The sequence below is a fragment of the Coregonus lavaretus genome (assembly GCF_964263955.1).
Source record: "Coregonus lavaretus genome assembly, chromosome: 39".
NCBI lineage: Eukaryota > Metazoa > Chordata > Actinopteri > Salmoniformes > Salmonidae > Coregonus > Coregonus lavaretus.
This window is the reverse complement of record NC_140026.1, coordinates 9,173,390-9,189,680: the sequence shown is the minus strand read 5'-3', so window position 1 is coordinate 9,189,680 and position 16,291 is coordinate 9,173,390. Positions and strand designations below refer to the sequence as shown.

Below are 16,291 nucleotides of genomic sequence, written 5' to 3'. Positions count from 1 at the left end.
TGTAGCTATGCTTGTACCTGTTTGAGCTGCTAGTCGGCTTAAAGATGGAGTTGTTGTACAGGAGGATAAAACATTGTAAACGGGATGCTATCGTCATTCTCCACTAAGCAAGACAAAAAATACACCTACTAATGAATATCAAATGCTTACTAACAGGGATGTAAACACATTTATTTGTGCACAAAATTTGAGAGAAATACTATTTTTGTGCTTATGGCAAAATTCTGGGATCTTGTATTTCAGCTCATGAAACATGACACCAACACTTTACATGTTGCGTTTATATTTTTGTTAAGTATACTAATGAATAATAGCATATATTCACTTAAATATTTACATTATATTATTATATAATATGTGATATATAATATTATTATACTGTACAATTGTATGATATTGTAGACTACTTAGTAATTGTCATGTAGTTATGGGAGTGGTAGTCCAGAGAGATCCTGGTCTCCCTTGAAGAAGAGGGTTTTAACCAACAGGGTTCAAATAAAATACCTCTGTGCGGCTGGTGAACAGTGTTAGGCTAACCTGCACCGTTAGCAGCATATTTCAGAAATATTGTTGATCGCAAACAAATAAAGTTGCCACTTTGCGTCACCCTGCGATAAAGATTTACTGTTGCTACAGCACAGATGTTTAGAATTGTAACTTTTGAACCAACGCATCCTTAGGAATCATGTTGTACATATGAATTAGTTGAATGAAGTGTTTGTGGCTATGTAACCTGCCTTATAATGTTGTAAATAATGTTGTGTGTTACTTCTTCATCTTTCGTGGTTATTCCATGTATTTGTGTCGCCACCCTTAGGGATTGATAAAGTTGTTTTGAATTTAATTTAATTATACACACTGAGGTCACTACGTCTATCTGTTATAAACACTATGCATTTATACAGTGCATGAACATAATTGGAATCTACTGTATATTGTCAATGAGACTTGATATGTTTACTTTAGTATTTGAGCTTCAACCTGCAAATGTGCCTTGTTTAATGGTGTTTAAAGCTTTATCTCAGCTCAACTAAATCTATTGTAGTTATTAATCACAGTCATTCAAACAGATTTTTTCTGCTCTACTTTTTTTCTTCCATTTACCACCCTGTATTTGTCTTAAGAACATACAGTGAGGGAAAAAAGTATTTGATCCCCTGCTGATTTTGTACGTTTGCCCACTGACAAAGAAATGATCAGTCTATAATTTTAATGGTAGGTTTATTTGAACAGTGAGAGACAGAATAACAACAACAAAAAATCCAGAAAAACGCATGTCAAAAATGTTATAAATTGATTTGCATTTTAATGAGGGAAATAAGTATTTGACCCCTCTGCAAAACATGACTTAGTACTTGGTGGCAAAACCCTTGTTGGCAATCACAGAGGTCAGACGTTTCTTGTAGTTGGCCACCAGGTTTGCACACATCCCAGGAGGGATTTTGTCCCACTCCTCTTTGCAGATCTTCTCCAAGTCATTAAGGTTTCGAGTCTGATGTTTGGCAACTCGAACCTTCAGCTCCCTCCACAGATTTTCTATGGGATTAAGGTCTGGAGACTGGCTAGGCCACTCCAGGACCTTAATGTGCTTCTTCTTGAGCCACTCCTTTGTTGCCTTAGCCGTGTGTTTTGGGTCATTGTCATGCTGGAATACTCATCCACGACCCATTTTCAATGCCCTGGCTGAGGGAAGGAGGTTCTCACCCAAGATTTGACGGTACATGGTCCCATCCATCGTCCCTTTGATGCGGTGAAGTTGTCCTGTCCCCTTAGCAGAAAAACACCCCCAAAGCATAATGTTTCCACCTCCATGTTTGACTGTGGGGATGGTGTTCTTGGGGTCATAGGCAGCATTCCTCCTCCTCCAAACACGGCGAGTTGAGTTGATGCCAAAGAGCTCCATTTTGGTCTCATCTGACCACAACACTTTCACCCAGTTCTCCTCTGAATCATTCAGATGTTCATTGGCAAACTTCAGACGGGCATGTATATGTGCTTTCTTGAGCAGGGGGACCTTGCAGGCGCTGCAGGATTTCAGTCCTTCACGGCGTAGTGTGTTACCAATTGTTTTCTTGGTGACTATGGTCCCAGCTGCCTTGAGATCATTGACAAGATCCTCCCATTTAGTTCTGGGCTGATTCCTCACCGTTCTCATGTATCATTGCAACTCCACGAGGTGAGATCTTGCATGGAGCCCCAGGCCGAGGGAGATTGACAGGTCTTTTGTGTTTCTTCCATTTGCGAATAATCGCACCAACTGTTGTCACCTTCTCACCAAGCTGCTTGGCGATGGTCTTGTAGCCCATTCCAGCCTTGTGTAGGTCTACAATCTTGTCCCTGACATCCTTGGAGAGCTCTTTGGTCTTGGCCATGGTGGAGAGTTTGGAATCTGATTGACATGCGTTTTTCTGGATTTCTGTCTCTCACTGTTCAAATAAACCTACCATTAAAATTATAGACTGATCATTTCATTGTCAGTGGGCAAACGTACAAAATCAGCAGGGGATCAAATACTTTTTTCCCTCACTGTGTATGTGATAGATTAATTTGTATTTTAAGAATAATGACTAAAGGATTTCACCCCAAATACAGTATAAATGTGTGAACGGTGTTAGAGTTATAATGTAGTGTCAACCCACTAACTGAGGGGGGGGGGGGGGGGGTTAGAAACTGTTGAGAAAGCATTCCAGGGTGAAGGGGACTAAGAAACTGTTTAAAGGTGGGCGGAGCAAAGTGCCTTTGTGTGTCAAGGGATATAAAAGCTGTATGTATGTTTTTTGGCGCCAGAGCTCTCCATGAATAAAAATACAGATCATTCTTGCTTGTTGCGGACCTTTGTTTAATTCATGATTAAACCAGAGAATTTACACCCTCTGGGAATTATTCAGAGCATTAAGTTTGATTAATTAGAGATAGAAATTCTCGTGACAAATGGTCCTTCGAGCCGGATCTCAAAATATGTCTTTATCGTTCTGAGGACACCGAAAACCGTGCACAGGCGGATCATAGCATCCGTATAGAATAGACCTGGCCTTCGACGTTAAGGTTATAAACAGGCCGGTGATGAATCTTATGAACGATAAAGACGTTAACGAGATTTTAAAAAGCATTTAAATCCGAACTGCAATGAGAAGGTCAGTCATTTTTATTAATGGATTTTGGTGTAATTATTTAAACTTGTATGAGAATAGTAATTCTTGTGGAGGGCAGAGAATAGTTACCAAAATCTCATAAGATAATTAAAAGGGAGGAAGGGGGTCTGAAATGACTCAAGGTAAAGGGCCATTACCAAAATAAACTAGTTAATATTGAGATTGTACGGGGTACAGTGTTTACAATATAAACAGGAAGGGAGATAATTATCATCGTGTGAGATAGATTCATTAAACAAGTCAAGAGTCATAAATAACTGGGGATTTGCTCTAACTCTGTCTGTTTCATGAAACTGGAGCAGTTACGACCTATAGGTTACGGATAGTGTTAGCAAAAAATCGTATAAGCTTGTTTACGTGTGAGACCTAATGATCCATCGAAATACGTGATAATTGTTTAAAGGAAGGGACTAAAATAGGTCGCGTGAGAAAAAAATGGTTGTCCCATCCCTTTCATGAAACTGGGGTTTAAAAAAAAAACTCTGGGTTACGGGTTGGATAATTTAAATGGTTAATTACAAAACAGATCATAAACATTTGCTCAAGAGTCACACCAGATAATATGTCCCAGGAAATAATTCTGGATTGAATTATTACTAAACGGGGGGATTTCTTATTTTTCCACCATGGGAAATAAATATTCTAAAGAGGTCAGAGAATTAACGGGGGATGAAAGATATATGTTAGGAAGGGATCGAAGAAATATGTTTTATGGATCCATTTGGGAGAAGAGGTATGGATTTATTGGGCATCTCGATGTGGAGAAATTAAGGCTAAACTGTGGAACGGATTTGAAGAAACAGCGAGGGGAGGGGCTAGACACAGCGAGAGTATGGCTTTTGGAGAGTCAGGAAAGACTAGAGAATTTTGCTACAGAGTGTAAGGCCCCGTGTAAATACTGTAACAAAACAGGTCATAACCATCGCGACTGCAGAGATAAAGGAAAGGGCAGTGTCCGGGAAATGACAGTCTATTTTTTGGTTCCAGGGTAAAATGTTTGAAGAAGTGATTTGTGTCGATTAAGAATTGGCTAAAAACACCACGAAGCGATTATTTGAGAGGTACCTATACATTTCCTCTGTAGCTCAATTGGTAGAGCACGGCGCTTGTAACACCAGGGTAGTGGGTTCGATCCCCGGGACCACCCATACGTAAAAATGTATGCACACATGACTGTAAGTCGCTTTGGATAAAAGCGTCTGCTAAATGGCATATTATATTATTATATACAGTGGGGAGAACAAGTATTTGATACACTGCCGATTTTGCAGGTTTTCCTACTTACAAAGCATGTAGAGGTCTGTAATTTTTATCATAGGTACACTTCAACTGTGAGAGACGGAATCTAAAACAAAAATCCAGAAAATCACATTGTATGATTTTTAAGTAATTAATTTGCATTTTATTGCATGACATAAGTATTTGATACATCAGAAAAGCAGAACTTAATATTTGGTACAGAAACCTTTGTTTGCAATTACAGAGATCATAGGTTTCCTGTAGCTCTTGACCAGGTTTGCACACGCTGCAGCAGGGATTCTGGCCCACTCCTCCATACAGACCTTCTCCAGATCCTTCAGGTTTCGGGGCTGTCGCTGGGCAATACGGACTTTCAGCTCCCTCCAAAGATTTTCTATTGGGTTCAGGTCTGGAGACTGGCTAGGCCACTCCAGGACCTTGAGATGCTTCTTACGGAGCCACTCCTTAGTTGCCCTGGCTGTGTGTTTCGGGTCATTGTCATGCTGGAAGACCCAGCCACGACCCATCTTCAATGCTCTTACTGAGGGAAGGAGGTTTTCACTCAAAATCACACGATACATGGCCCCATTCATTCTTTCCTTTACACGGATCAGTCGTCCTGGTCCCTTTGCAGAAAAACAGCCCCAAAGCTGTTACCTCAATCCAGGGATGAGAAATGGCGTTGTACTCCTAATTGTCCCATTATCCCAACTGTTACACCGAGAAGATTGAACCACTGCTAGTTTATCCAGAAAATTGACCTTTTCGTCCTCATGCTAGGTAGCAAAAGTCACATCAGCCATTTTGGAATGGAAGTGTCAGCCAATCAGCTCCTCAGTGCGACGTGCCATTCCATAATGGCTGCTGTGGCTACAAAAAACCCTGAATATGTTTTATTGCCACATACACCAGATATGTGCAGGGAAATGTGTTGTTTAACAGGGAAAGCCATAGTAGTATGGCTCGCTTGGAGCAAATTAGGGTTAAATGCCTTGCTCAAGGGCACAGACAGATTTTCCACGTTGTCAGCTTGGGCATTTGAACCAGCGACCTTTCGGGTACAACGGCATTTCTCATCCCTGGAATGAGGTACGTTTTCCAAGCCATATCTCATGCTGGCTCTGTCATTATCTACAGAGAAAGTCTGTCCGACCCCAGTGCAACCCAGTGCAAGCGGGTCGGATCGGCTGGCTACATCTCCCCTGGCAATGGTGTAATTTCAAACACAAAAACCTGGAAAAAAAATTAAAATAAAAAAATACATAAAAAACCAATTATATATATATACACACAAAACATAGCGAAACATAAAGTTGACAGTACCATGTGAGAGGATGCTGCGCTTCTTTTGAGGCAAAAATGATAATCTGCAAAAAATTGTAGGAGCAGATTGTTACAGGGAGTACCCGTTAGTCCCCACCTACTGGGCTTCAAGTGTATTGCACCTTATGTATGTCCTAATGTTGCATTCTGGTCCATCCCGGCATTCCATGTTAACATGATTGAAGTATACTCAAAGCTCCGACTCGGTCATTATTACTACAAAAACAGACCACAATGTTTACGGTATTAGAATATAGATATATTGAATTGGGACAGGAAAAACACTGTAGTGCACTTAAAACAAGAGTTTGCACTTCTACAAAGTGCACTTATGAGCAGTCGACTATATCACTGCTTCCCAGAAGCTACAATTTCAAACAATATCATGAATGATCAACATTGGGTCAAAATGGATGACAAATACTCTTGGACAGATGGAAGGAGATATTTTCTGGAAAGTATGCATAAAAAAAAAAAAAATCAATAACATCAGTCAGAACATTCTGTCATCACCCTGAGAGACATTCCAAAACAAACGACCAGATATCCCTGTTTCTAATGACGTGAAAACATCAACAGATGTTGAACGGCAGATCTGTGAGATTCCCATAATACAGGCACTACTGTTTGTTCATTTCCTAAACTTTTAATTAAAATCAAACTTTATTTACACAGAACATTTTACTAAAGTAAATCCATCATGTATTTATTTATCTGAAACCCAGAGCATGAATGATCCAGAGTTGCTCTCCTTTCCTAAGAGTGTTGTCCACATCCTGCCTTGTTATTCCCATCTGCTGACAGGAAATCTCTTTGTCCTAATTGTCTTTCTTCTTTGTGTTTTCATCCTGTTTTCTTCCTTTGTGGATGTTTCTCACGTGCGTCAGCAGGTTTACCTTCTGAATGAATATTTTACCACAGACTAAGCAGCCATATGATTACTCTCCTGTGTGAGTCAGTTTATGCTTGGATAGGTTCTGCTTGAGACTAGCTTTTCCTGCAGTCACCACAGCTAAATGATTACTCTCCTGTGTGAGTCCGTATATGTGCAGTTAGGTGCTCCTTGCGAATGAAGCCTTTACCACAGTCACCACAGCTAAATGGTTTCTCTCCTGTGTGAGTCAGTATATGCCTTCTTAGGTCCCCCTTCTGAATAAAGCTCTTCCCACAGTCACCACAGCTAAATGGTTTCGCTCCTGTGTGAATATTCATGTGCCTGGACAGATGTCCTTTTTGTTTGAATGTCTTGCCACAAAAGGGGCAGGTGCAGGGTTTCCCACCGTGACAGAGTTGGACATGGGCCTTCAGTTTACAGGTGGAGTTGTACTGTTTTTTGCAGAAGTGGCATTCGCTGGGTCTCTTCTTGGTGAGAGTCACATGCCTCTGCAGGTCAGCTTTCAGAGAAAACGTTTCACCACAGTCACGGCAGTGGTGAGTTTTTATAGATGTGGTGCTGAGTTTGGAACAATGTTCTCCCATTGGTGGGTTCGGATCTAATGGTTCACTGCTGTCAAGTCCTACTGGGTCGCTGCTTATGGCTGAGCTGTGGCTGGAGGCATTGTTCTGATTATCTGGAGGGTCACAGGGAATGTCAAGATGCCTTGGATGGGTCACAGTGCCAAAAGGTGAGAAATAAACTCGTTTAGAGCCAGTATCCCTGTTCTCCACAGTGTGGGTTTGGGGAAGAGTCAAGGACCAAAGTGGGTCCTCCTGATCACATTCACTTTTCACACCGGAAGGAGTGAATTTAAACTCTATGATATCAGCCTCCAGCCCTTGAAGCTGCTCTTCCTCCTGACTGGTCCTGAGTTCCTCCTGTTTCTCTTTAATCTGTGTGGGCTCTGGGTCCTCCTGCCCCAGACTGGGGCTCCACTCCTGCTCACAGTGCTGCTGCTCAGGAGGAACCTCCTCTTCAGAGACAGAGAGAGAGAGCTGCAGGGAGTCTGGAGGGAAGGAGAGGAGCAGAGGTTACCTATACAGTAAAGGCCTTCACCAGTCCAAAAAGTTGGACCCGTTCCGAAATGGACCTGGGGCTTTCCCATCTGGACCCGATATGCATACATTACATTTTTTATATAGGAGACCCGTTCCGAACGGACCCGAGGACAATATAGACCTGGTCGGATCCAGACCTGGTATGAACCGATCTGAGTGAGGGCAGCAGAAAAGCCAATTTTCTACTTTATTAACCGGAGCTGATAAAGCGTGAGAGAGAGGAGGAAGAGAGAGATGACGCTCCAACAGGGGCCGTGCTGTGTGTGTGTAGGTTACTGTGAGTGGGAGAGGAGGTAGAGAGAGATGACGCTCCAACGGGGGCCGTGCTGTGTGTGTGTAGGCTACTGTGAGTGGGAGAGGAGGTAGAGAGAGATGACGCTCCAACGGGGGCCATGACACGGGCAACAGGGAGGAGGGAGGGAGAACTGTTTACTTTGCAAGCTCACCATCAATGGGGCAACAATTACTAGCATAGGTCTTTTGGTATGTAACAATTACTTGAAATTTATAAATTTACTTATGAAGCTTGCATTTAGAATTTGTTGTTAAAATGAATTATTAGCCTACTGTGGGAAGACACTCTCCAAACTCCCGCCATTGGAGTGCTATTTTTCTCTTGTTGAAATGTTTGCTTTTGCTTTCACAGGTTTAAAATGCACAGCCCCTATGTGGTAAATCTAAATACTAAAATACATTACATGACCAAAAGTATGTGGACACCTGCTCGTCGAACATCTCATTCCAAAATCATGGGCATTGATGTTGGCCGATTAGGCCTGGCTCGCGCTCGGCGTTCCAATTCATCCCAAAGGTGTTCAATGGGGTCGAGGTCAGGGCTCTGTGCAGGCCAGTCAAGTTCTTCCACACCGATCTCAACAAAACATTTCTGTATGGACCTTGCTTTGTGCACAGGGGCATTGTCATGCTGAAACAGGAAAGGGCCTTTCCCAAACTGTTGCCACAAAGTTGGAAGCACAGAATCGTCTAGAATGTCATTGTATGCTGTAGCGTTAAGATTTCCCTTCATTGGAACTAAGGGGCCTGAACCATGAAAAACAGCCTCAGACCATTACTCTCCCTCCACCAAACTTTACAGTTGGCACTATGCATTGGGGCAGGTAGCATTCTCCTGGCATCCGCCAAACCCAGACTCGTCCGTCGGACTACCAGATGGTGAAGCGTGATATCATCACTCCAGAGAACGTTTCCACTGCTCCAGAGTCCAATGGTGGCGAGCTTTACACCACTCCAGGCTTGTGTGCGGCTGCTCTGCCATGGAATCCCATTTCATGAAGCTCCCGACGAACAGTTATTGTGCTGACGTTGCTTCCAGAGGCAGTTTGGAACTCGGTAGAGAGTGTTGTAACCGAGGACAGCGCGTAAAAAAACGTCTACGCGCTTCAGCACTCGGCGGTCCCGTTCTGTGAGCTTGTGTGGCCTACCACTTGACTAGACGTTTCCACTTCACAATAACAGCCCTTGCAGTTGACCGGGGCAGCTTTAGCATGGCAGTAATTTGATGAACTGACTTGTTGGAAAGGTGGCATCCTATGACGGTGCAACGTTGAAAGTCATTGAGCTCTTCAGTAAGGCCATTCTACTGCCAATGATTGTCTATGGAGATTGCATGGCTGTGTGCTCGATTTTATACTCTTGTCAACTGCGGATGTGGCTGAAATAGACGAATCCACTAATTTGAAGGGGTGTCCACATACTTTTGTATATATAGAGTAATTGCTAGCGTTTCATCATTCAGTCCGTACCTATTGCAAGACGTAGACATTTCTGTTTCATGTTTGATAGGCCTACGTTGCATTTTCATTTAGCCAACCAATTCTTACCCTGCTCTGAGTGGGCGCGATGTTTATAGTGCACATGAACGTTCGCAAATCCAATGAGGTAGAAGTTGTTTATTTAACTCAATGTATGGTATCTCAACTCCATTGAGATGTCCACTACCAGTCAAAAGTTTGGACACACCTACTCATTCAAGGGTTTTTCTTTATTTTTACTATTTTCTACATTGTAGAATAATAATGAAGACATCAAAACTATTAAATAACACATATGGAATCATGTAGTAACCAAAGGAGTGTTAAACAAATCAAAATATATTTGACATTCTTCAAATAGCCACCCTTTGCCTTGATGACAGCTTTGCACACTCTTGGCATTCTCTCAACCAGCTTCATAAGGTAGTCACCTGGAATGCATTTCAATTAACAGGTGTGCCTTCTTAAAAAGTTAATTTGTGGAATTTCTTTCCTTCTTAATGCGTTAGAGCCAAATCAGTTGTGTTGTGACAAGGTAGGGGTGGTATACAGAAGAAAGCCCTATTTGGTAAAAGACCATGTCCATATTATGGCAAGAACAGCTCAAATAAGCGAAACAACAGTCCATCATTACTTTCAGACATGAAGGGCAGTCAATACCAAACTTTTCAAGAACTTTGAACGTTTCTTCAAGTGCAGTTGCAAAATCCATCACGCACTATGATGAAACTGGCTCTCATGAGGACCGCCACAGGAATGGAAGACCCAGAGTTACCTCTGCTGCAGAGGATAAGTTCATTAGTTACCAGCCTCAGAAATTGCAGCTCAAATAAAAGCTTCAGAGTTCAAGTCACAGACACATCTCAACATCAACTGTTCAGAGGGGACTGTATGAATCAGGCCTTCATGGTCGAATTTCTGCAAAGAAACCACTGCTAAAGGACACCAATAAGAAGAAGAGACCTGCTTGGGCCAAGAAACACAAGCAATGGACATTAGACCGGTGGAAATGTGTCCTTTGGTCTGGAGTCCAAATTGGAGATTTTTGGTTCCAACCGCAGTGTCTTTGTGAGACGCGGTGTGGGTAAACGGATGATCTCCGCATGTGTAGTTCCCACCGTAAAGCATGGAGGATAAGGTGTTATGGTGTGGGGGTGCTTTGCTGGTGACACTGTCTGTGATTTATTTAGAATTCAAGGCACACTTAACCAGCATGGCTTCCACAGCATTCTGCAGCGATACGCCATCCCATCTGGTTTGGGCTTAGTGGGACTATCATTTGTTTTTCAACAGGACAATGACCCAACAAACCTCCAGGCTGTGTAAGGGCTATTTTACCAAGAAGGAGAGTGATGGAGTGCTGCATCAGATGACCTGGCCTCCACAATCCTCCGACCTCAACCCAATTGAGATGGTTTGGGATGAGTCGGACGGCAGAGTGAAGGAAAAGCAGCCAACAAGTGCTCAGCATATGTGGGAACTCCTTCAAGACTGTTGAAAAAGCATTACAGGTGAAGCTGTTTGAGAGAATGCCAAGAGTGTGCAAAGCTGTCATCAAGGCAAAGGGTGGCCCCGTGTAGCTCAGTTAGTAGAGCATGGCACTTGCAACGCCAGGGTTGTGGGTTCGATTCCCACGGGGGGCCAGTAAGAAAAAAATATATATATGTATGCACTCACTAACTGTAAGTCGCTCTGGATAAGAGCGTCTGCTAAATGACTAAAATGTAAATGTAAAATGTGGCTATTTGAAGAATGTCAAATATAAAATATATTTTGATTTGTTTAACACTTTTTTGGTTACTACATGATTCCTTATGTGTTATTTCATAGTTTTGATGTCTTCACTATTATTCTACAATGTGGAACATTTTAAAAATAAAGAAAAACCCTTGAATGAGTAGGTGTGTCCAAACTTTTGACTGGTAGTGTACATCTCAATGGAGTTGAGTGACTGTTCGATGTGTGCGGAGGGAACTTTTACTAGGATTAAATGTCAGGAATTGTGAAAAACTGAGTTTAAATGTTTTTGACTAGGGTGTATGTAAACTTCCAACTTCAACTGTACATTTATACTCAGGTTTTCACAATTCCTGACATTTAATCCTAGTAAACGTTCCCTGTCTTAGGTCATTTAGGATCACCACTTTATTTTAAGAATGTGAAATGTCAGAATAATAGTAGAGAGAATTATTTATATCAGCTTTTATTTCTTTCATCACATTCCCGTGGGTCAGAAGTTTACATATACTCAAATAGTATTTGGTAGCATTGACTTTAAATTGTTTAACTTGAGTCAAACGTTTCGGGTAGCCTTCCACAAGCTTCCCACAATAAGTTGGGTGAATTTTGGCCCATTCCTCCTGACAGAGCTGGTGTAACTGAGTCAGGTTTGTAGGCCTCCTTGCTCGCACACGCTTTTTCAGTTCTACCCACACATTTTCTATAGGATTGAGGTCAGGGCTTTGTGATGGCCACTCCAATAACTTGACTTTGTTGTCCATAAGCCATTTTGCCACAACTTTGGAAGTATGCTTGGGGTCATTGTCCATTTGGAAGACCCATTTGCAACCAAGCTTTAACTTCCTGACTGATGTCTTGAGATGTTGCTTCAATATATATCCACATAATTTTCCTTCCTCATGATGCCATCTATTTTGTGAAGTGCACCAGTCCCTCCTGCAGCAAAGCACCCCCACAGCATGATGCTGCCACCCCCGTGCTTCACGGTTGGGATGGTGTTCTTCGGCTTGCAAGCCACCCCCTTTTTCCTCCAAACATAACAATGGTCATTATGGCCAAACGGTTATATTTTTGTTTCATCAGACCAGAGGACATTTCTCCAAAAAGTACAATCTTTGTCCCCATGTGCAGTTGCAAACCGTAGTCTGGCTTTTTTATGGCGGTTTTGGAGCAGTGGCTTCTTCCTTGTTGAGCGGCCTTTCAGGTTATGTCGATATAGGACATGTTTACTGTGGATATAGATACTTTTGTACCTGTTTCCTCCAGCATCTTCACAAGGTCCTTTGCTGTTGTTCTGGGATTGATTTGCACTTTTCACACCAAAGTACGTTAATCTCTAGGAGACAGAACGCGTCTCCTTCCTGAGCGGTATGACAGCTGCGTGGTCCCATGGTGTTTATACTTGCGTGCTATTGTTTGTACAGATGAACGCGGTACCTTCAGGCGTTTGGAAATTGCTCCCAAGGATGAACCAGATTTGTGGAGGTCTACAATTTTTTTTCTGAGGTCTTGGCTAATTTCTTTTGATTTTCCCATGATGTCAAGCAAAGAGGCACTTAGTTTGAAGGTAGGCCTTGAAATACATCCACAGATACTCCTCCAATTGACTCAAATGATGTCAATTAGCCTATCAGAAGCTTCTAAAGCCATGACATCATTTTCTGGAATTTCCAAGCTGTTTAAAGGCACAGTCAACTTAGGATATGTAAACTTCTGACCCACTGGAATTGTGATACAGTGAATTATAAGTGAAATAATCTGTCTGTAAACAATTGTTGGAAAAATTACTTGTGTCATGCACAAAGTAGATGTCCTAACCAACTTGCCAAAACTATAGTTTGTTAACAAGAAATTTGTGGAGTGGTTGAAAAACAAGTTTTAATGACTCCAACCTAAGTGTATGTAAACTTCCGACTTCAACTGTAAATTCACGTGAGTCTGCGCCGCCTAAACTCACTTATCATGGTGCTGCAGCTTGTCCCTTTCTCAATCAAACACATCACAGTTTGCAGCAGAACTTCATGCCATTGACCAGTATGCCCACAGCTCAGGTCCCCTCAACCACTCAGTCAGACCGAGGGAGCCCGGTCATAGGCATGTACAGAATACTCCCATGGCCTTTGAACAAGACATCCTGTAGCTTGACACGCCCCTGACAGTTCCCATAGGCCCACGTCCAGCTCTTCTGGGGCCAGTCAGCAGGTAGGGGAAGGAAACACAGAGGAGAGGCGCAGGCCCGTGCACAGCACCCCCATGAGTACTGACTTCAATAGGGAGGGCCGCTTCTATGGAGGTGATGGTCCGAAGACCAACCTGGCTACGTTCGAGGGGAAGGAGGACAGGGGGTCGTTCATAATTCCTTTTGAATGTCTAGCACAGAAAAACTACTGAAATTCAGGAGATAAAATTGACAGGCTGCATGAGTGCCTGAGGGATCATGCCATCCATTTTGTGTGCTCCCTCCTAGAGTACGTTAGGGAGGACTACGACCAGATGGTCGCGCACCTGCAGACCAGGTTTGGTCAGAAGGAACCACCCACGACTGTGAGGAGGAAGCTGGCGGAGTTTAGGCAGGGGATGGAAACATCTGCTGAGTTTGCAGAGGAGCCAACTGCCTGGTTTCACTTGCCTATCCTGGGGTTGGCCTGGTGCTTCAGGATCAGCTTGCCACCGACACTTTCCTTAAAGAACTTAAAAACCAAAAGGTGGCATACGAGGTGATGAACCACGACCCCGGGACCCTGGATCAAGCGCAGAAACTTCAAGACAATGGTTGGCCGTGACAGCGACTCAAGGCACAGGGGTCGATGCCTATCGTGGTCCGACTCAGACGAACAACCAGTGACAATCAAGGTTCAAGGGCCCACATATGTCAAACAGGAACAGTTTGATTGTAAGTTTGAGTCTCTACTCGAAGTAATGGAGCAGAGAACCCCCTGCACCCGCCAAGTTTGTAATTTCCGGCCCCAACAGCTACCCAGAGCCGTCTACTGAAAGGGGGAGAAGGGGGTCCGGCCAAGGTAGAGTAACCAAGTGAAATGCATTTAATCAATATGCTTGTTCAGAATGGAGAAAATGTTTAGTTATTGTGGGTGCCGAAGGAACTCGGCTCTGCTGGAGGGGAGTGGTGTTGTCTGCGAGGAACTTCTTTCCTCGCAGACCACCGATCTCGTACAGTGTTGGCTTACCAGCCAATCACGTGAGAGTTATTCAGTTATAAACTCAGCGGTGTGATGTTCGGATGTACCGATCCTGTGCAGGTGTTGTTACACATGGTCTGCCACTGCGAGGACGATCAGCTGTCCGTCCAGTCTCCCTGTAGCGCTGTCTTAGGCGTCTCCCAGTACGGACATTGCAATTTATTGCCCTGGCCACATCTGCAGTCCTCTTGCAGCATGGCTATGGCACGTTCACGCGGATGAGCAGGGACCCTGGGCATCTTTCTTTTGGTGTTTTTCAGAGTCAGTAGAAAGGCCTCTTTAGTGTCCTAAGTTTTCATTACTGTGACCTTAATTGCCTACCCTCTGTAAGCTGTTAGTGTCTTAACGACCGTTCCACAGGTGCATGTTCATTAATTGTTTATGGTTCATTGAACAAGCATTGGAAACAGTGTTTAAACCCTTTACAATGAAGATCTGTGAAGTTATTTGGATTTTTATTAATTATCTTTGAAAGACAGGGTCCTGAAAAAGGGACGTTTCTTTTTTTGCTGAGTTTATTTGTTATGCGCTGGTTTAAGCGTTAGATTTTGACTTGACGTATTGCCCCAGCACAGAACAAAGCTAGTTCTTGTGTTGGAGCTAGTTGGTCTAAGTGCATTGTATTATTTACAAGTTGGTAATAAAACGGTAAAAGAGAGAAGGTTGTTGTGGCCTTCTTTCCACGTCTCCAAGTAACGAGGAGTTGGGAGTTGACTGGGGTCCAGGATCATTAATTTAACTACAGTACAGTAGCTAGCAACCATTAGCCAACAACTTTGGTAAAGTAACAGTAGACTCCATGGAGCACACACAACAATTTCTATATATGGTGGAGTTGAGTTCTATCAGCTTCCATTAAACATGCCTGAGAACACAATGCCATTTCAAAGCGTATGACACAGACCACCATTTAATCATGCATATGAATTGTTCATTGGTTTATTGGTTAATTTAATCTTGTAGGCTACACATTTGCAGCTTAAAGCTGAATTGTTGTATAGGCGTATGTATCATGAGAGAAATAAATGGGAGAGAACAATTAGCCTGGCTAAGTACCTAGATAGAGTTAGAAACATTAAAAACAATGTCTTAAAAATGTTTGAAATGGTGATCTATATTTGCCTAAACAGTTTACTAATTTAGAACTATAGCTAGTTACCAGTAGATCTACATACGTACCTGTTTTATATAGTTCTATCTCCGGTGAGATCCGCAGCAGTCTCCGTAACCGATCATTCTCCTCCTGGTACTCCACTACCGTTTTCTCAACTGCCCCGAAAATCTCCACAGCAGCCGCCGTTAAACGATCATTCAAAAACACACGCAACAACTGTAGTTTAGACATTTTCAGTCAAATTAGAGTTGGGTAGACAATTCAGTTCAGTCAAGTATGTCTTTCTATACTCCACACAAGGAATGCAAAATCAAAACAAACTTGTCTCCAATCTTACTTCCGTGTTCTAGTCAATGAGTTTCAGAAAACTCCCTTTGCTCTAGTAAGTGGCAAACTAGGAAACGCACAACAGCGCCGCCAGCTGGATGGGAGTTTACTACTGTGCAAGGCAGCATACAGGCCAGTAGTAAAGCAAAACCAGAACTACATGTAGACAAGCAGTGGTTATCATAAGTATAGGATGATCTGGGAGAATCAATTCTTCATCAGGAGTCGATTGTATATCATTACTCTATACAAGATAAAATTAATATCATGAATGAGCAGCATTAGGTCAGAATGAATGAGAAATAGTCTTGGTCAAATGAAAGGAGGTATTATCTGGAATGTACAGTTTGAATGTATCAATGACATCAGTCAGACCATTCTCTCATCAGCCTCAGTGACATTCTAAAACAAACACCCTGATATTCCTGT

At 42.7% G+C, this 16,291-nt stretch overlaps 1 protein-coding gene across 1 annotated transcript; it reads right to left on the bottom strand.

Moving 5' to 3' along the window:
• Positions 1-5,955: 5,955 nt before the first annotated feature.
• Positions 5,956-15,883, bottom strand: LOC311112810 (uncharacterized protein). Its single transcript, XM_084155947.1, has 2 exons — positions 15,601-15,883; positions 5,956-7,657 (listed from the first exon to the last, which is right to left on the bottom strand). Exons 1-2 carry the CDS (start codon positions 15,764-15,766, stop codon positions 6,735-6,737), a joined length of 1,089 nt encoding a protein of 362 aa, XP_084012073.1. The 5' UTR covers positions 15,767-15,883; the 3' UTR covers positions 5,956-6,734.
• Positions 15,884-16,291: the final 408 nt, after the last annotated feature.